We start from the raw sequence: 21,973 nt of genomic DNA on the forward strand, positions 1-21,973 counted from the left end.
ATTTGTATATTAAAATCAATAAATGACATGTACAGTTTTATAAGTTCTAAAATCCTTTAGTTTAGATAATTTTTCACTAAATTTTTACTATCTATAGTAAGTTCTATTCAACTTTTTGTCTTTATTGGGAAGATAAAATATATTTTGTGGCTCCGAAATACCTTTCTTCTAGGTGAGCTGAGGAAAAATGGCTCCGATGACAGTTGAGGTTACAAACCCCTGCCCTAACCAATCTGGATTTCTTGTTTTCTGTGATTTTTTTATAATAACATCTGTCGGACGCTTAGGGGTAAATAAATTACATTCTATTCTACTCCATTCCTAAACCAACGATAAGGACTGTGCCTATTTTTCTGAAAATCTGCTTCATTCAGTGAAAGTTTACGAGAAATATCTGTAAATTGCTCAGTTTGAATCACTGAATGCTGAAGTTTGAACCCTGTTTGTCAGACTCTTGAGTCCCTCACCAACCCACAGACTGCACACCAAGGACACCAAACTGTACAAAGGGTATAGAACAGTTTATTAAATTTAGACTTGTAAGAAGTCATCATATTCCAACGCGCTCCAGTCGCATGAAGCGCATTCATAATAACACCAACCCAAAAAAGGATTGATCACATCATCGAAACATAAATAAAGCAAATAAACATATTTACAATTCAACATGGATGGAAGAAGAAGAAGATGGGGATTGTGCACGAGAACACGCGACGACATGTCCGGGCTGAGGTGTCAGAGTACGAGAGGAGGGTGTGTGTGTGTGTGTGTGTTTTCTTCATAAACTGTCCTTAAGAAAAGCTACCAGGACGACAGGAGCAGGACGGGTGGAACACAGTTACACAAAGCGTGGAGAAATCAACAGTTTGATCACATTTTCTTGGTTTGGATGAAACTTTTCTGGAACTTTTATAGCACACTCACATTTTTTTCCTTAAAGAGTATAAAGCTGAAAGTTACATGTTGAATTCAAAGTTCCTTCTGATTCAATATCTCATCGCTCACTGTGTTACCTGTTTGTAAATTCAAAAAACATCCTTAAAGAGCTGAATTTCCTCAGAACATGTAGAGTTAACGAACCAAACCATCCAGTTACCACTTTAATCATGGTGTGAGCACAGTTTTTTTTGCATTTCACAACAACAGTGACTCATCCTCAGTGGGCTGACTGGATGGATGAACAAATACCAGTTTGACTTTGAGTATCAGACACAGTTGAGACTCTACAGTAATCAAAAAACCCTGCAGGAAAATCCAAAAACTGCGCTTCTTAAAAAAAGAGAAAGAGAAAAGATCCTTAGAAAAAAGTACAATCATTGAAAGCATGTTACAATTAGCAGTTTGTGTGTGTAGATACAAAGAGGTCATGTGACTCTCCCAGCACTTCCTATGTACATAAACCAAAGTGGATCACATGACCAATATCAGGTCCAGGTCTCCTGCAGACAACACGGAGCGGGGTATAACGGCGTCATCTTCCTGACTGACTAAATGCTATTTCTCCTGCATGATGGGAGAGCGTCAGACCTCGGGGTTTGAGTCGGAGACGTCGGGGGGTTGAAGCACGGCGGCGGAGCGATTCCAGAAAGTGAGAGGTGAGTTATCAGTTACAGAAAAGTACACTTAGCTGACTTTCAAATGGCACTCTGGTCCTGTGGGTTCTCTGGTGCTTAAAGCAGGGCACACCTCCTTCTACCTGGTGCCCCCAACATGTGAAAACAAACACTGAGAATAATGTCAGAAGAGGCGACCACCATCATTCTGTCTGTGGAGGTCACACTGTAACATTCAGCTATCCGTTAATGGCAGAGATCGTCCCCTCTTTGTTCCCTTCTCCCACAGTATATCACACTTTTTACACTCTCCTAATGAAACAGCCATTTACAAGCAATGGCGCCTTACATTATGTACAAGGTTAATCAAACTCATCGTCTGAATTAAAGAAAAAAAAAAGATATAAACAGATTCTTCCTCACTTATATACAAAGAGGAGGTGTTTTTAAAAAAATGATTGAGCACCTCAGAATTATTGTGTAAATTTACACAGAGAAAAAAACTGCTTCCAAGTACTGGCTTCAGGATCACAGACTCACACTCATCCCTTCACTCTCCGGTCAGGTTCATGCAAAAGAGACGGAGGCTCAGCATTCATTCAGAGGCGACCCAAAGGGCCTCCTTTCTAAAGGCAAATCATATCAGATCATCAGGATTCATAAAACCTTTCAGCTCAACTCCTCAGCTTCTCTCTAAAAAAACACACAGGAAAAAACAGGTGGTCTTATTTGGTCTCCCAATTTAGGCATACTGGGTGTCGCAACACCAGATAGTGCTCGTACCAGCGATCTGTAGCAGTCGCCGGTAGATAGGATGATCAAGCATCAAAGGCCCCTTTGGAGTGTCCTCGTGGTTTGATACCTGAGGTGTAGCGTGGTTGAGTGAACACTGGCTGATTGGAAGGAAGCGAGCGGCGTGTCGAGACCAGACCGGGACCAAATCGGAGCCAAAAAAGCTCTCAGTGTGCGTCTCAGGGTACCACATAGTGCAGTTTGTTGTTTTTGGAGAATCACAGGCGAACACTTCAGGATTAATTAGTCCTAATGTTAAACGCTGCACATCTGGTACCCAGAGCCTCAGGATTGTATCTTAAAGCCAAGTCTGGTGCTGGACTTAAGAGGGCGCCTGTCGCTGTAACTTTTTCTGAGTGATTTAAACTGGGAGCATGGGCAGCGTTACGGTGTGCGGTGTTTAACGGCATGGGTTTGAGCAGAGAGGAGTAACCGTGCAGAGTTTAGTGGAGATAAACTCCTGCATGTTAGTCCAGCTCGGCCTTTAAAGTGATCTGTCTGAGGCAGTGTGTGATGCCGCGGGGCTGAGGTGTTTCTCTTGAACTGCAGACCAACAGACGGGGGTTATGGGATGGAGGGGGAAGGTATTGCGTCGTGGTGTTTTCAGGTAGAGGATGTCTGGCGAGAAGGGCGGCCCATGGACGAGGCGCTGTAGGTGCGGGAGCGCTGCCTCACTGCCATGCGGAAAGGCGGCTCCAGCTCCTGGAAGAGGGGAGTCCCTGTGATGTCGGCGGCCTCGGGACGCTCGCTGGGGCTCCACGACAGCATGCTGTGCACCATACTCAGCTGCACAGAGAGGAAACAGAAAACACAGAGAGGTCTTTCAGAGAGTGTCCTGAACCACTGATTCTCCAGCTGTACACTGACATTACTCAGCTCAGGCTGTTTGCTTTAATTTAACACAGCAGAGCTGAGACCAATCAGCCTTATCATACACAAAACTCATGATAAATAAATCTCCCTGATGAAACTCTCAACAGATCCTTTATTCCAACTGATTTTATGTCTTTTTTTAATATTTTGCTTAGCTGATTTATTTGTTTTTTATCTGCTTGTTCTGAATTTGTTGCTGCTGTAGATAAAGACATTTTTAAATACACCTCAGAATATATAGAAGGCATTATTCAGACCTGTAAACAACCTGTAGGATTCTGGAGTAGCAGGGCGAGGGTATTTCTAGTGTTGCAGAATTACAGATTAAGGCAATGGGATTATGTTAATCTCATTACAAAGTAAACTGAAAGACAAGGTAATGTAATCAACGCCACACAAACAATTGGCCCGTGCCTGCTGGGTTAAAACAGAGTGGATTTGTTTATATTTTTAGCTTGTGAGTGTTTATAGTATGTAGTTCAAACAGGGTTATGAACAGATGAGGTGTTTAAAACTCAAACTGAAGCAGCTGTTTTAGAAAATCATGGTACTCCTTTTCCATAATCATGCATGTTTTTCATGTTTACATACATATATTGTTTTTTGGAGTGGTACTTTAGAAACATTTTGTCCAGAAAAGTTATTTTTTGGTATTTTGCACTGTCAGGTTGTAGTTTTCTGAAGCATAAATTGAAACTGAAGGAGCTGGTGTCATTAAATGATTTAAATCCAAAAGAACTGCTGATCCACCTAGTTTCTGTTTTATTGTCCTATCTGTTTTTAAGTACAGCATCTATCCAATTCACTTAATTTAATATAATATCTGTCAATACATTTCACCAAGTGCAATATCGGATGCAATACTCTATTAAACACAGTTCATATAAGTGCAGTATCTGTTTTAATGTAACCTTTATCCTGTTTAGTACTGTTCACCAAGTGCAATATCTGTTCAGAATTGTTCATCTTGCTTTGTCTAACCTCTTAATGTAAATGGTTTTATCGGGTTTAGTATCAATTCAATACTTACTGAAACTTTAAGGCTTATTTTATTGTATATCTAACAATTTTTTATTTTATGACCTATTACATCTTATTTCCTGCTGCTGAATTATGTGAAGAGCAATGGTAATACCAAATCCTTCTTGGATTAATAAAGTATTTCTGAGTTGCCCTCTGGCTTCCTGTTTGTCTAAAAACTTGACGTTTATTTTTTCTCATTCAAAATAAAATGAAATAAAATGAAATAAAATGAAATAAAATGAAATAAAATAAAATAAAATAAAATAAAATTAAATTAAACAAAAAAAAAATAAAAATAATAATACTAATAATAATAATAAAAATAAAATATGAAAATAAAAAAGAGACTCTTAATCAGGATAGGAAATATCTGGCAAATAAATAAATAAATAAATAAATAAATAAATAAATAAATAAATAAATAAATAAATAAACTGGTTTAAATGAGCAGAGGATTTTATCTCCCTGCTTGCAGTTTGAGTTTGGAGCCACAAGGTGACAGCAGACAGCCACTCACCTCCTGAACGTTGTTTTTGGAGAACACCTCGGGGAAGCGCAGCGCTCTCACCTCTGTCAGCGTCTGGAAGGAGAGGAGGTAAACACCTGTGAGCGGAGCTGTGTTAATGGTTAATCAGGTCCTTTGTTTCAGAGACAAAGAAACCCTGGTGGATCTCACACACACACACACACTCACACATACACACAAAGATAAGCTCCTGTTTTGGCTGACAATAATTAACACTGGAGGGATAAAAGTGATGTGATTATGTGTTACAGTTTTCCTAGCAGCTTTTAAACAAAACAGAGTCGTCAGGAGAATCAAAGACCTGCTGCCTGATCAGGAAGTCTCTGTGTTCTCTGACAAACTGAAGCAGCAGGGTTTTTGTTGAAGCAAGATTTTAGAAACAATCGTCGTCTTTTTAACAATCCCAGTCAGTTTGGAAATGCTCTGAAAATCTAAATGCCCCCTCAGATTCAAACAAATCATGCTGGGTAAATGTTGTTTGTGACAGATCTGTTCTCAAACATTCATCATGATGAATCCTGACTCACTTCCTGTCTTACTCTGATGTTTTCTGCTCTGCCATGAGACTCAGTTTTTCTGTCATATAAGCTTTGGTGAGCTTTTTGACTTGCACAGAAAAAATTGTGCTTGTGCCAACTTACCCTCACTCTCTCCATCTGTGTCCTGAAAGGGTATAAAAGCTCAAACAGGATCAGACCCAGAGAGTAAATGTCCACTTTGTGAGAGTATGAGTTCCCAGAGAGCTGCAGGGGACACAAAAAGAACATAAAAAGACAAAAGTTGGAGAAAAAATCAGCTCTTGAGTCGCTAAAATGTAAAAATGTCAGAACTAAAAGTTTTCATCACAGGTCTGTGTGCTAACCTGTTCAGGGCTCATGTACAGCTTGGTGCCGACCTGCCCCGTGTGTCGTGTCAGGAGCGGAGCGGGTGTCAGGGCGCTAGATTCTTCCTCGTCCTCCTCCTGGTCCATCGCCGTCACCAGACCAAAGTCCCCCACCTTCACTACATCATCCATGGTGAAGAAGATGTTGGAGGGCTGGGAGGATCAGACGTGAAAGGTTATTTAGAAAGCTAAAGCTAAATGCATGTTAGCGTCGGGGTGTAGGGTGTGTGTGCTCACCTTGAGGTCCCTGTGCATCAGGCCCTTGCTGTGCAGGAAATCAACGGCCTCTGCGATCTGGAGGAAGATGTCCAGACACTGGTTGTGCTCCCTCTGCTCGGGGAGGCAGCGCTGAGCCATCCAGTCCTTCAGGTTTTCTTTCCTGCAGAGCTGCATCTGGATGTAGAGGTAAACCTGGAGACACACGGAGGAGGTTAAAGTGAATATTTCATCATTTTAGAGAAGCTGAGCCAATAAAAGTCCACTCCATAAGGCACAAAACTTTACCCTCCTGCTCACTTTGAATAAATGTTTAATAGGCCGATCTATAGACTGCAAATGTGTTTTAAACAATCCCATAATTTCAGCAGTAAGGACAGATATTAATAAAGCACCAGTCGTAGCTTAAAATGAACAGCACCAGGTAAAAAGTCTGACACGTGAGTTAATTACAGCTGGCGCCCTGACCTTGGGCGATGGCTGGACTCGCTGTGTTGGAGGAGTTGTGGGGAGAGCCAGAGTGAGCGACGTGGGCCGAGGGGGAGAGGAGGAGGAGGGCGGGGCAGATTCCTGTCTCCTGGTATGTGAAGAAGACGAGCTGTTCTTCTCAGCCGTCCTGCTCGGGCTGGCCACACCTGAGGCTGAATCTGTGTCTGCGTCTGCATCGCGGTCACAGCCCGAGTCTTCAAACACGATGTCGAAGGAGGAGGACGTGCAGTCGCTGGGGCCCCGGGGAGGACACAGCTCAAAGGAGTGGGGGGTGTCGGAGGCGTCAGGGTCTGCCTGGCTGTCCCTCTCTGACATCAGGCTGTCGTGGCCCAACATCGGCTGGAAGGACAGGTCTCTTAGGTCGATATCAAAACCATCAGCGCCACCAGTGCTGCTGGAGAGGAGAGCCTGGGTATCTACAGAGGTTTCCAGAGTGTCTCCTGCAGGTCCAGGTCCGGGGGCCGACGACACCGAGCTGGACACAGGAACTTTGACTGACAGCACCTCCATGTGGTCGAGGAAGCTCATTGGCCAGTCGGTGGTACTGGAAGAGTAAAAGGAGTGTTACTCAAAACAGGCTCACTCATATGATTCCATAACAACCAAGAACTGTTAACACCATGACCAAGGGTCTGCAACCTGCGACTCTGGAGCCTCATGAGGCGTCCTGACTCCTTTGTAGTGGCTCCTTGTAGCTTAAGAAAAATATTTCTGGAGTAAAGAATTTTTTGCTATTATTGTTTTTTTTTTTTTTTTAAAGGAGGGTATTGAAGACATCGTCAACAAAAAAAGCCTTTAAAATGTTTTAAACTGAGATTTATCATATCTTGCAATAAAGCCTGCCATCACTCTTAAAATAAAACATTTTTGCACATTTTTGAAATTTCAAAAAAAAAAAAAAAATGGCTGATTTTTAAAATGATTTTTTTTGTAAATTTTTGGATACCACAAAATTTAAAAAAAAATCCAAAATGTCTAAATTACAAAAGCTCTTTTAACTTTTTTCATTTAATTTTCTATTTTCATTTTTGCATATGCTTGAAATGTTATTTATTATTTGTCTTTTTTTTTTTTTTTTTTGTGATTTTTTTTTTTTAATTGCTGTTTTGATTTTTTTTAATTTTTGCACATTTTTTAAATTTCACATATTTGAATTTGTGTGACTTTTTAAAAATTATAATATATAAAATATATATATTTTTTCTATTTATTTTTTTTTTGCACATTTTTTAAATTTCACATTTTTGAATTTTTGTGACTTTTTGAAAATTATAATATAAAAAAAATAAGACATGATATGTACAATTTTATTAGAAAATAAACCTTTATATAAACCATGCGTATAATTCTAAACACTTTAAAGCCTTCAACGTGGAGATAAAGTAGATTTTGTGGCTCCAGAATGACTTTAATCCAGGTGAGCTGAGGTAAAATGCTCCTATGATAGCATAGGTTGCAGACCCCTGCCTTTCACTAAGTATGGAAAAGAACTGTTGAAATATACAACATCATGAGTGTTTCCTGAGTCAAAATCCAAACATGTCTCTGTGATCATGCAGTTTTCACCTCAGGCACTCAAACATCTGTTTCAATCAAGCAGTGAATCGAGGCGAGTTACATAAAATCAGTGATGTAATCTGGGTCAGATCTGGGTTTATTTGTCCCGAGCAGACGTCTGAAATTTCTGCATGAGTGAAGTCCCTGAAAAACAACCGATTCCTGGCAGTGTTAGTCCTGAGGTCAAGCTGCTGAGCTGTAAAGGAGGAGCATCTTCTTCTAAGTCTTTTTGCTCACCTGGCATCTTTCAGCCATCTCTGGTCCATCTCTTCCTGCCATCCCTCCGGGGGGCTCTCCTGCCAGGCGTTGAAGTAGCGAATGATTCCTGGGTGCTCCAGCTTGGCCAGGGCCTTCACTTCTCGCATCACTTTCTCACGCGCCAACTCTCTGCAGGGTTAAAAGCATCAGATTCAGAGTTTGATACCCATTCAGAGAGTGAAAACGAACAGTCTAGATATTTAGATATTAATCTTGATTATTTGATTTTTTTCCACATTCATTTTGACATCCCTTTTGGGCTGTTTTTATTTATCGATTTATTTTTTTTAATATGCAATCTTACTCTATTTATATCTATATCTATTTCTTTTGACTTCTACATCCATTTTAAAGTTATTGTTATTAATTATTATTATTTTTGATGTTTTTATTATTTTTATTGTAAGTAATAATACTGTTTTTTTATTCATTTTATTTTGTTAGCTTATCACTAATTTATTAAATTTTAGATTTATTTATGTATAAATTTTTTGAATGTTATTATTTCACTCATGTATGCATATGTGTGCCTCTGGGTTGCATGATTTTGTGTATGTATATGTTTATGTATATTTCTTATTATGATGATGGTTTTTGCTCTTGTGGTTCCTTTAATCTGTTCCTTTTTTTTTTTCTTCTATTTACTTTTCTCATTGCTCATTCTTTTGTGTATTCATTTGTTTATTTTTTTATCAACTTATCAATTTTTTATCTACTTATCAATTTATTTTGCTATTACTGGCTTTTCAGTATAATTAACCTTTTCTATCCTACTTTTTTTTTTAAACTACTTTATCCTTTTTGTTAACTACATCATTTGCCAGTGCTATGATGCACACATTCATTGCAACAAATGGAAAATCTTTGCTTGATTGAGTGTCAATTATGAAAGCAAAATTAAATTTTAAAAAAGTTGTGATTAAAAAATAAATAAATAAAATGTTTTTTTTCTATGTTGTGGCAAATCAAAATCAAAATTAAACATTATGCAAAAAATAGTAAACAAACAAACAAATTAATTAATTAATTAATTAATTGATATATAAATAATTAAATAAATAAATAAATGTATTCTGTAGATTTGACAATCATCTGCATAAAAATGGAAGTCAATGTTCGGTTTCCTAAGAATAAATCCCAGAGGATGCAAATAAAGGGAGAAGAGCAGGGGGCCGAGAGTAGACCCTTGAGGTACTCCACATGTAAGAAGTGCAACATGGGACTCATCGGCTCCAATGCGGACAGAAAAACTTCTACCTGTTGGATTGGATCTAAACCCCGCGAAGGCACATCCCTGAGTGCCCACACACTTCACACACACGGTTTAGGGCAAAACTATCAGGAACCATTCCATTACGCCAGTCTGACAATAATACACCATTAACTGCTTCAATAAAACACTAAGCATGAAAATACATTTCAAGCCACTTCGTTATGCACTGTGCAATGAATCAGGCTGAAACATAAATCCATGCTGATCTGCTGTGGCAGAGCACTAAATTTCCATGCCTGTCAGAATGAGCAGCAATGCACGGCTGATATTTGTAACAAACCGTCTGTTAGATGTGTTGTTTTCTGTATTCACGCAGGCAGGCTGCCTCTTACATAACTTGGTTTAACACCTCTAAAGGAAAGAGGGAGAGAAACAGAAGAGCTAATAGCCCCAAGCAAGGAAGTCTGTGGTGTGAGCAGCGAGCGGCGCTACCTGTTGGGCAGACGGATTCGTTTGATGGCGTAGTTGCAGTCGTCCACTTTGTTGCGGGCTTCAAACACAACGCCGAATCCCCCGCGGCCGAGGCACTGCACTGGCTCAAAGTCGGTCAAGTACCTGGGGAGAAGACACTTTGGTTGTGATTATGCAGAAAAAAAAAAGAATCACACAGATCTCAGAAGTGGAACAGACATCCCTGACGGTTTCAAAGACCACAGATCAGGCTTTTTATTTTGGTCAGGGAGGCTTATTAAGTGGTTAAAGGGTAATAAGCAGCCAAATCCCTCTCAAGGCTGGCTGTGGCTGAGCTGGCAGGTAACCAGCTCGCAGCTCAACGGTATCATGAATTCAAACTAATCCCACGCTGTCAGAAAATTGCTTGGCTAAGACAGACTCTACTTAGAGGTCCCATGCTGAACAGCGGACATGCTTTGACTTACTAAATGCTAAAGCTGCGTAGGGAAAACATTACACTGGGACACACTCGTCTGGATGGATAAACTCTTTGGCCTCTATGAAGCATTAAAAATATATATTTATCATTTTTTCATGCATGTTTCAGGTGTTTGTTACACTACTTGCACAACACATGTGAAGTATTTAACATAGTCTCTCCTCATTTGGAATTTTTAGATATCACCAGCTTAAAAAAAGAGTCAATGCTTATTAGAACCAGTCAAACAGCTGTTGAAACAGTGACAGTGCAATCAATGTAGAGGTTTGAGACTCTAAACAGGGCTCAGAGGAACTTCAATCAGTCTGAGAGGACTGAATCTGAGCAGACAGGCAAAACTGAGTCAACGCTTCATGACCTCTGGGTTAGCAGACAGGTTTTCAATTAACACCTCCATCATTTCCCAACTGGAGTTTGACTGTCATACTGCAAAACCTCTGATGTTATGACACTAAACATGTCTGGCCTCTGCTTCTAAACACATGTAGACACAAGATAAGAAACCATGTCAGTGTAAACAGACCTCCTGCTTCTGCTCTCACTCCAACATCAGCTTCACATGTTCCATAGAGTCACTGCAAACCTGATTAAAAACATCTGAGATATGAGCTTGGATTCAAAATTCAGGGAACATGTTTTTATTTTTCTATTTACTTTCCTTTTGCAGGAGAGCTGAAGAGAGAGGAGGCCACATGGGGAGCAGAGAGTGAGGAAAGACATGGAGCAAAAGTTCTTTCCAGTGCCTTAAAAGCCACTCAAGGCAGAGATAGGTCCTGTATTTACGTGGCTTTTTGCTGTTTCCACAAAAGCACCCAAAGTTTTGAGTAACTGCTTTTTTTGAATTCCGATTCAGCAGTGCATTTAACGTTACATGCACTCATATGATGTTATTTGTGTTCACTGCCAAACATAAATCAGAGCACATGGTCAACAAAAATTACGGCTATCCATCTTCAGGGTTCCTACAGCTTAAGGTAAGTTAAATTCAAGGCTTTTTCAGACTTTTCAATGTCATTTGAAATTAAATATAAGACCAACTTCACAATAAACACTAATGGAAAAAGACACCACCGCTTTGTCCGAAATCACTTCATATTCACTATATAGTGAATATGCCATTTTACAGTACTGTCCGAAATCTGAGCGAGCATGATCATTCACTATATAGTCCACTCAATGTATCCCACAATGCATTTTGAAAAGTAGTGGATTAGCAATGCTCAATATATGAGAAATATTTACCATCATGCATTGCGGTTCAAACAGAAGAAATGGCTGATTACTGATTACTGATAACATGAAACAACATTAAAAACTGTCAGAGAATAACACTTAGCTCTCTGTTTAACTTTGAAATGAGCCCGTCTCACAACTTCGAGCAGAGAAACAAACAACACGGACATTAGCCGCTGAACCATTCATCGCAGGTGATGCATTCACTGGACATTGTAATTCTAAAACACAGCATAAGTTGCTGCGCAAATATACTGTTTATTTTTAAAAAATAATGTGTAATAAATGTTTCTATTATATTTGGCTATGCTAAGTGTAATATTGTTATCACTGAAATAAATACCGTTTTGTAGTGTTTCAGAAAAATGAGAACTCTACATTCCCAGCCATCCGTGAGGGTAATTACATCACTGCGACTGGTGAGTGAGTGAGTAGTGTCTGAAATGTTGTTTTAACTTTGCTGATTGATCCCAGCTTCAACAATATCAATTTTTGGTGGTTCCGCTATCATTATTGTATGATGTTACCATGAGGGTCACTCTATAAATCACTATAAAACAATAACAAAAAAAATCAAAACAAAAAAAAAAAAAAAACATTTTATCATTTCTTTTAAGATTTTGGACTATTTACAATCATATTAACATGTTAACATTTTTTAAAGACTTTTAAAGATTTTAAGGCCGTCTAAGGCCTTGTGTTAAGATTCATTAACTTAATGCCTTTTAAGACTTATTCAGGATCTGCAGGAACCCTGCATCGTAATTCTCACACACCATGCAAGTGAAGCAGCCACCAATTTAGCTTACCTACCCAAGCACCCATGTGACCCAAACCAGCGCATAACGCCAGGAAAAAAACAAACAAAAGTAACCAAAAATAGCATCATCGATCAACAAAACAAAAGACTGGCTTCTACATTCTGTATATCGCATGACTTTTGATTATCCAGCTAAACTGGAGCCCTGAATGTATGCATTGAAGTGAGTTAGTGTAAAATACAACTTAAAAATGTGAAGCTCTAACGTTGGTCTCCTGAATTCTGATAATGTTCTTTTTTTCAAAACCCTTTTTTTAACCTTCAAACATATCAATGTGTGTCTTTACAGGCTACTCATTAACTGCTTTACTTTTCAGTCTAATTGCTGCAGCTACAGCTGAAAATACATTTGATGCAGATTTACTCAGAAGCACCTCTTTGGCTTGCAGAGCAGTGTCTTTAAAACTGAGTCTAGAAGCAGTAAGAAAACTCTTCTTTTTGAAAAACCAATCAAATCACCCTGCCCGGGCTCCTCAGGGGACTGAAAGCTGTCTTATGAAGACTTGTGTGGGCACATTTGCTCCAGGCTTTGTATCCTGATCTCTATCTCACTCCCAACCATCCTGACTCATGCCTGCTTCAGCTGCTGTAACAGCCCCCGGTTTTATTCTGGGAAACTTTTTTCTGCAGGAGTAATTTGTATGGACTGCAGCTGCAGCTTTACAGGAGAGGGGCGGGTGGGATGTTTGTCATTTTAGGGCGGATCAGGAGATGTACAGGATGGTGACAGGAGGAGAAAAAAGTACAGTTTAATCAGATTCTTGCTGATGTTTTGGATGTGGCAGGGGCGTAATATTCAGCCAACAAACTTTAACATGCAAACTCCATCGATCAGACCACGGGAGGTCAGTGGCAGCTCATAAATTATGGCGACTGATCATATTTGGGATGTCTGGAATAACAAAAAACTCCTGACAATGTGCTGACAGTGATGTAAAATGACACTGCGACCCCGTGGCAGATGCTGCTGGGTGGGATGGGGTCTGCGGAGGCCAAGGTCATTTTCATTTGATGGCAAACAGCTGAGTTATCCAATCATACACGCGTACAGCTCCTATCTCTGCCCAGTCCTATCAAGGCAGGAAGACCAGTGGTCACCATGGTAACAGTGCTGGATGTGTAGCTACACCTTGAAAGAGTGAGACCAGCACCGGAGCAGGAGAACAATCGTCTGCACAGTAGTGAGTGTTACGTAGAGTTCTCCTGAGTCATGGCAGAAACGGTTCACACAGAGCACACGCAGAGCACACGCTGCCTCTGCTCCACAGCGTGTTAAAAACATACCGAGACACGTAGTCGCTGGAGCGGGTCTCCATAGAAACTGGCTCTTTGGACTCCACAACCTCAAGGTCAAACTTGCAGTCCGTCTGGCACTGTGTCTCCGACTCTTTGCGTTGCTTCAGGGGACAGAAGAGGACAGAGAAGAGATCAGTGAGTTTAGGATTAAAAAGGATCAGATAAAACAGTTTGCTCATGTAAATGATGTTACAGGTGGAAAACAGACAGGGTTAAAATACCCAGGGGAAATTTCCATAAAATGTTCTGCAGGAAATTCACAATCAAATATCAGGAAGTTATCCAAAATAGTGAAAAGATTCTTTTTATCAATTCATCTGCTAAAAACCTTTTTCATCCTCTGCTGCTAAAGGATTTAATCTGGAACAGTAACAAATCAACAAATATGTCAACAATACGTAAAGAAATAAACATCAAGTTTTAGTTTTGTATCAACATCTTTTAAAAGTCACTACTAAGAGATAAAAAGTCAACATTATTCAATAAAAAGTCATAACTTTGAGTAAAAATAGTCATGATGTTGAGATACAATGCAGATATCATAAGTTAAAAAAAATCACAATTATGACAAAAATGTCAAAATCATGAGACCTGGAGTAAAAACTATGAAATAAAAAGTTGAAATTATGAAAAAAACATCAAAACTATGAGAGAAAATGTCATTATTATTACATAAAAGGGGATTATAATGATAAAAAAAATCCTTTTTGCGATACAAAAAGCCTAAACTACGAGATTTAAAGTTAAGATTGTGAAATGAAGAGTTTAAAATTAAGAGGTAAAAATTAAAAGATAAAAAAGTCACAACTATTAAATAAAGTCTTATTCATCATATAAAAAGTCAAAAGAGGATAAAAAATTCAAATTATGAGATCAAGAAGTCATAATTATGACAAAAAGTCAAAAATATGAGAAAAAAGTCAAAATAATGAGATAAAAAAGTCAGAAATGTGCAATAAAAGTTGAAATTATGAGATTCATAGTGATAGTTGTGAGACAAAAAGTCAAAACTCTGGGACAAAAAGCAGAAACCATGAGATAAAAAAATTATAATTACGTATTAAAAGTTGAAAATATGACATTAAAAGTCATAAACTATGAAACAAAAAGTCAAAACTGGGACAAAAAGCAGAAACCATGAGATAAAAAAGTCATAATTATGTATTAAAAGTTTAAATTATGAGATCAAAACTAATAATCACAAGTAAAAAAGTTATATTCAGAGATAAAAAGCAGACATTTTGAGACTAAAACATCATAACATTGAGATAAACTTGATATAATTATGAATTTTTATCTTATAATTATGATTTTTAAATGTCATTATCATGACTTTATTATGTCATAACTTCAACCTTATAAATTCTTATTTTTATTAACCTTCCTTCTTTGTTTTACTCTTTGGCTCTTTTAGAGTCTAATGGATGCATAGACTGTATTTGCAGCTTTGTGTGGTGCTGTGGTCCAAGACAAATGTCCCCCAGGGGGCAATAAGCATTTTCCTTATGAATAACAAACCACAGTTATGATTATGTTAATCATTTCACTTCATGGAACCTCATCACAAACTCTGCGCTGGCTTCAGGAGTTGGTGCAGAGTCTTGATAAACATTAACAATGCATGACGACCAAAAAGCAGCCGTTGTTCATGCTTTAGGCTCTTACCCTCACGTATGTCACAGGGGCAGACGGGTGGAAGAACTTGCGGACGATGTAGGTGGTGGCTGCGATGCAGAAAAAGATAGTGCCGAGGATCTCTTTCCACCAGGGCAGCAGCAGCACTGGGTCCTTTTTCCTGGGACTCTCACCTCCACCTCTGTTTCCCTCCACCACGGTGATGGCACTGTTGCGTTTCTCCCTGTAATGCTTGGAGTAGGGGAAGAAGTAGCCGTTGTCTACAGAAGGGGATAAAAAGAAATGAGTCAGTGGAAGCTCAGTCAGTGTGGTTTGTAAAACTTTCTCTTGTTTTCGTGTGGAGTAGAGACAGGAAGAGGCTCCAACCGTATGGATACTGAAGGACGGACAGGGCCCCGTTGCTGTATTCATCATGTGAGAATTTATCATTGTTCAGACACTTGTCAAATTCATCAGAGCCAACCAGGGCGGGTGTCCGGGATGGAGAATCTGTGTCAAGGACGAGATGAATAAGTGCTTTGATCTCAGTGGGGATCAATAGAGCTGGAATAACAATCACAGCAGTCACACATTAAACGAGGAAGAGGAGGAGGAAGCAACACAGAACAAGCCCAAAAGGAAGCTAATTATGAATCATTTCTTGAAAACAAGAAACAGTTTCCCTTTGTGTTAAAAAGAAAAATAATGAAGAGAGTCTTTGATCGCTGCTCGCCTTAAGACTGCCCTCACAATCTAGGTAATCACACTCAACACCTGGTGACTAAAAGAGGTGAGGACTTACGGATTAAAGGCTTCCATTTCACAGTGGGTAGTGGAATGATGTCCTTTTTTGATCCGATGGCTTTAGTGGGGAACTTTTCAGTGATCCTCACAGAGGACTGGAGGTAGAGCTGTCCCTGGAACATCCCTGATCGACAGGAGGAGACGGCTGCGTTAGATTCACACAAAAACAAAGCGATCATTTGGTAGAAACAAAAGCAAGCCGTGTGGGAGTATACCGAGGTAAACACTGGACTCTGCAGCTCCTCTGGCCTGCTTTGGATCTTCCTCATCAATGTCCTCCTCATCTGTTTCTGACTGGTTGCTGTAGGCGTTGTCATCAAACAGGGTGATTGGTGTGACTTTCCCTCCGCCGACCAGCCACGCTGAAGCGATTGGAGTGCAGAACTGAGAGACAAAGGTGACACAGAATGAGTCACTCTGTTACACACACAGAGCTCCATTAACCCACAGCTCGCTCAGGGCCTTACCTGATGTTCCCAGACCAGCTGTCCATCAGACTCACTGCTGAAGGCCATGACCTTCCAATCGGGAACAGAAACTTTGATAACCAGGTCCAGATTGTTCTGGTTTTGCTGGTCTTCTGTGCTTTTGCTGTCCTTTGGTTCATCAGTGATGACTCGCTGACTCTCCTTCCAGGCTTCGCCATTCACTACTTCTCCCTCCAGGAAGTTCATCGCAGATTGCGTCTCAGGAAGGAGCTTCAGCTCGAAATTTCCAACGCTGAAGTTCCACCTGAAATCAAGAGTCACAGAGCACCACTGAGAACTGCTCCCCCTGGTGGCTGGCTGCAGTTTAGGTGAAAAAAATCCATCTCCCCAGTCATTCCAGATGGGCTGGGGTCAAACTTTAAAAATTTAATACACCTTGAAGAAATGTTTTTCACATCCCATTGTTGAGGTGATTTGAAGATATAATTTGGCTGCCTTATATTCAAGTCCTCTTTTATCTGAAAAGTTTCATCTTCAGGCTTTACATCATGTTTAGCAATGATTGACAGAAGGGCTGGGACGATATGCTAATCCCGCGATTCGGTTCAATTACGATTTTTGGGGTGTCGATTCAATTCAAATTGCGATTCTTGGATATTAACGATTTTTTGAATCAGAATCAATACTTTATTGATCCCATCGGGGAAATTTTAGTTTGCTTTTTTAACACCAGACCATGGGAAACGGTTAAATAATGTTGATAATGTCTACAGACTACTGTCAACTATACGATAAAATGAGTCAAGAGAGGAACATTTCACCCTCTGCTGGAGAAAAGTGGTAATTTTTTTCCAATCCAGTTTATAAACAAATACTGAAATGAAGGATTTTAATTTAAAAAAAAAAACAAAAACAAAAAAAAAACACGATTTATCATGACAAAGAATCCTAATTTTGATATCGTCAAACAAAAAAATCCTCGGGATTGCCTCTGACTGGGATATTTTGGCTTCAAAACAGTAAGGTGGTAAAAGGTGGAGCACTCTTTATACAGTCCATGGTCAAACCCCAGCTGTATGTATACGAAAATAGTTGATGCTGTTTGTTATTTTGGTATTAAAAAACAAAAATTGAATGGCTGCTTTTTAAATTAGCCTTAAATTGTGTCAGGAAAGAGTGTCTGAATAAGCTTTCCTAAACCAACTGTTTGCTGAGAGACAGCAATAAAGAACTGGCTCTAAGCTTTAATGATACATCATAGAATTAACAAGACGTAATAAAGTTGAATTCTTGTCGCTGTATTTTAATCAGATCTATTAAAGTAAAGTCACTGAGGAGCTGCAGTGTTTGAAGAATACTAAAGAGGGTTCAGCAGGTGTTTTCTGATTCATGCCGACGGGCTGGTGACACTGACAAACTGAGTGATTGATTGATTGAATCAAACTCACTTTTCCATCCCTGATCGTGCCCTGATGGCCCTCACAGTCTTCTGAGTCCTCTGCAGCAGGAGCACATCTTCTGCCTCCATCTCGTCATCCCCCCCACGACGGCAGCCCATTGCAGAGCAGATGTACCGAAGCTGAGGGAGACATCAAAGAGAAGGTTAGTTCTCCTCAGGGATGTGGAGAGAAGAAGCTCATGTCGCGCTTAAGTATTTTCACTGACCTTGCCACTGAATGCGCCAAGGCCATAAGTAGTGAGAGATTTGCCCCCGACCAGAACAGTGTCCTCCCCGATTCGGTAGGACGACTCCAGCAGGGACTCCACGCTGAAAGGCACTGCCTCCATACTCTCCCTGTCCCGGTTCCACTGGAACAAGGCACCGTCCAGTGAAGGAATGACCATCTTATTGCCAAACACCTGCAGGAACACACAATAAAGAAAGAGTCAAACACTGTCAGTGAATAAAACAGATCTGTCAAATGAAGGAGGGATTTGTGAAATTCTTGCTCAGCACAAAAAGCTGAATAAAGTTGTGAAGCTGGTAACTGGTACCATGATATTATTACTTATTTCTATTCTTTGGCTTTTAACCCAGCTTGAGACTCTGCTCATATTTAGCGTTTTATGGTTCGTTTTAGTTTTATTTATTGTTTTAAACTGTTTTAAGAACAATTCAACACTTATTTCACTACCTACGTCTTTGTTTTATTAATATATTTGTTTTATTTACTTATTTTAGTTTTATGTTCAGCACTTTGTTTTCACTGTAGTTGTTTTTAGAGGTGTCCCAGTCCGATATTGATATCGCATATCGGTCCGATATCAGCAAAAAAACAAGTATCGTATCGTATCGGAATGCATCTAAAATCTCCGATATAAGCAGTTTCTGTTACCCATTAGTTTATAATAAACGGGTCAGTTTTTCCTCATACTTACTGTTGCTGACTACTGTTCTTTGTTTGAATAATATCACTTAATCAAGCCTTTTCTAACATGACAGACATACTACAAAATAAGTAATAAAAGTATGCATGTTTAATGCTGATATCGTATCGGATTAATACTGGTATCGGCAAATACTCAATGCTGCAGTATCGGTGTCGTATCGGAAGTGAAATTGTAATATCGTGACATCCCTAGTTGTTTTAAAGTGCTTTATAAATAAAGTTGAGCTGAGTTAAGTTGATTTTATTTTGAAAGAGTTTTGTTACACACACATCAAGCTGCTGAAAGGCTACATAAACACAGCAACAAGACAAAGAAGGCAAGCTTAGATTTTTTTGCCCAAAGCCTCAATTTCATTTATTTATTTATTCAACCAGGCATCAACACATTTTAGTTCAGTGATCTTTGAAAAAACAGACCGGTGCATCAAAATGAGGGATAGACAAATCGGTCGATACTGGACGCCGATACTGGAAGCCAATACTGGACGCCGATACTGGACGCCAATACTCGACAGCCATACTCGACGGCCATACTGGACACAGAAAACACAGCAGCTGAGCCTGTGTGTTGTTTAATACACATAGACCTTAAGGCATTTAAACAAAGTTGGAGTTTGTTTTGTCCCAAATTTTGACGCCGTTATTTTCACTTTTACTGCAAATGAACATTGGCTCCAAATATCGCTTATTGGTAACCTTGCAGAGCAGATGGACCTGCCTTGGAGCTGTGGGAGCAGCATAAGTGACGAGAAGACGTGACGTCGGCAGACTTTTGTACTTGTCAGCGTTCCTTTGATTCTTAAGTTGACTTAACAAAAACAGCAGCAGTCGTCTAACGCCATTATCACAACTGTTTCTTGTGTTCCTGTAGTTGTTGGTCTCTTGTTTCTCAGCAGCGGCCAACACAAGCTATGTCATACCGTGGTTTGATGCGGATTGGTCCGTGGTGAGTGTGTTAATCAGAATGATCGTCCAATCACCAGCTGCTGATTTTTTTTTGAAGGTCCCGCCTCTGAAAACAAATCTGAAGAGCTGCTACCCAGATGGACTAGTCAAATATTTCCGTGGCGCATATATGAAACTGTCCGCATGGCGTGTCAGGTTAGTTTATTGGCTTCCTTGACTACTGATAATAGGTATCAGACCCCCAAAAAACATATTGGTCTATCTCTAATCAAATTATTGTTTCCTGGCTTTCATCTTTTACTCAATGTCTTACTTAAACTCTGCTACATCATTTGCATTTAACTAAAACCAGTTTCCTAAACCTGTTCAACACCTGAGGCTCATTTTCTCTTTAACAGCGTGCGTCATTTCACCCAGGCTGAGCAACTTTAAATATTTGAAATTTTGTGCAGCAGACGTAGAGTTATGATAAGAATATTTGGGGGTTTCTGTTAAAACAAACTTTTTGCTGTGTTTGGTTGTAACTCACATGCGCTCCACTGTCTTTAAGTAAGAGCATGTTTTATCCTAATTGCATTGCTCCTGCCTGATGCAATAAGGAACACACACTGGGATATCTGTTACAGTGAAAAAGTGATTTACAGCTCAGACAGACTATGTTTCAGGCACAAAGACAGCGGCCCACACAGACAACATCGTCCCACACAGCAGCAGCTTTAGCCCCCGCACACTTGGACTCAATCCACAGGCTTGGGGACCATTACACAACTAAGAGCCTGAGTAATTAACCTGGATCCTTCTATATGTGCTGCAGATAGCGTGTGTGTCTGTGCGACTGGGTGCACACTGTAGGGGGGCAGAAAGAATGACATCATTGTAAAAATCTGAGTCTAATCCTGATTTAGCCTCCATAGCTCGGACTCAGCGGGGTGGAGATGGAGGGGGTGTTTAGGCACTTTAATCATTTCTTTACAAAGACCGTTAAAAGTTTATCTGTTGTCCAAGATGTGACTCACTGCTTTAGAAAATGCTCCATGACATAACAGAAGTCTGTGTCCAAATATTGATCTTGTGAGTGTGATGGAGCCAACAGGATGGAGACCTCAGGTGGAGCTGGAATTGAAGCTGAAACATATTAATCACCTTGTTTTGGACACCGTATAAGGCCATAAAAGAAGCCGGTGTAATAGCTTTGGTGTGGATTAAGAAAAAATGCTCAAAGGCACAAACGTGTGACAGGGTGATTTACTAGAAAGCAGAGCCAGGAGCAGAGGTGATGTCATCTTTTTGGAGAAGGGGGGGGGGGTGAAGGTTTGGAGACAAGATGAGGATAAATTTAGCAAGTGAAAGGAGGAGGGGTTAACAATCTGACCATCACATCACACCATGCTGGAATGGCTGAGGGGGTGTGAAGAGGTTTACAGCAGAAGGGGACTTCTCAGAGCCGGGATGAGTCATCCAGCTCCTGATGCCTTAATCTGAGTCTGATCCAGGGCAGAGTTTTATCACCAGATCTCTGCTCTCAGCTGCTTAACTTGATCATTAACCCACTGTCCATACGACATACATCTCTACTACTGATTTCTGCCCTGTGTGATCTTTTATGCATCAATAAAAACTCTTTATGAATAGGAAATAAACATGAGGATACACAGACCATTTTATTGCTCCTCACATTGTAAATAAATTCAATACTGTCACTTCAGTTTGAGCCAGTTATACACCATTATTTTCTAATTTCAAGTAAATAAACTCCCAGATTGTCTTCCTCTAGGCTATACATAATCAAAATATATTGCATAATTATCTAAACAAGAAGTTTTTGTGAGTTTATGAAGATTCGAGATTGAGATTTTTCTTCGTCCTGCTCCTTTCCATCCTCAGTTGAGATTTTTATTTATCTTTTGGGGTTTTTTTAAATGACAAATTGAAATAAAGTTTAACTGTGTGGTGCATATTTAGTTTAACTAATTGTTAAATCATGATTTTATATCAGGGGGTGGCCAACCAGTCAAAGACCAAGAGCCACAAAAACTACAATAGTACAACAAAGAGCCTCATCACACATGTGGTCTTACAAACACATTTCCTCTCACAAACATAAATGAAAAGACATAAAACAAAAATCAATACATTTCTAATTTTCA

General features: G+C 39.7%; 1 protein-coding gene across 1 annotated transcript in view; it reads right to left on the minus strand.

Moving 5' to 3' along the window:
- Positions 1–513: 513 nt before the first annotated feature.
- The window catches only part of eif2ak3 (eukaryotic translation initiation factor 2-alpha kinase 3), a 43,679-nt gene continuing 22,219 nt past the window's right edge, over positions 514–21,973 (minus strand). The window contains exons 3-18 of the mRNA XM_074692050.1: positions 18,196–18,390; positions 17,979–18,109; positions 16,570–16,834; positions 16,318–16,486; positions 16,101–16,226; positions 15,686–15,808; positions 15,350–15,579; positions 13,673–13,785; positions 9,876–9,998; positions 8,150–8,299; positions 6,335–6,899; positions 5,888–6,061; positions 5,630–5,803; positions 5,409–5,510; positions 4,759–4,821; positions 514–3,131 (exon numbers count right to left, since the gene is read on the minus strand). Of these exons, the coding sequence (XP_074548151.1) occupies positions 2,949–3,131; positions 4,759–4,821; positions 5,409–5,510; positions 5,630–5,803; positions 5,888–6,061; positions 6,335–6,899; positions 8,150–8,299; positions 9,876–9,998; positions 13,673–13,785; positions 15,350–15,579; positions 15,686–15,808; positions 16,101–16,226; positions 16,318–16,486; positions 16,570–16,834; positions 17,979–18,109; positions 18,196–18,390 (2,886 nt within the window). The 3' untranslated portion in view covers positions 514–2,948. The remainder of the gene's footprint in view (positions 3,132–4,758; positions 4,822–5,408; positions 5,511–5,629; positions 5,804–5,887; positions 6,062–6,334; positions 6,900–8,149; positions 8,300–9,875; positions 9,999–13,672; positions 13,786–15,349; positions 15,580–15,685; positions 15,809–16,100; positions 16,227–16,317; positions 16,487–16,569; positions 16,835–17,978; positions 18,110–18,195; positions 18,391–21,973) is intronic.

Source organism: Halichoeres trimaculatus, unplaced genomic scaffold (genome assembly GCF_033239565.1).
Source record: "Halichoeres trimaculatus isolate MK-OKI-2021-1 unplaced genomic scaffold, fHalTri1.1 fHalTri1_scaffold_17, whole genome shotgun sequence".
In the NCBI taxonomy this organism is placed as follows: domain Eukaryota; kingdom Metazoa; phylum Chordata; class Actinopteri; order Labriformes; family Labridae; genus Halichoeres; species Halichoeres trimaculatus.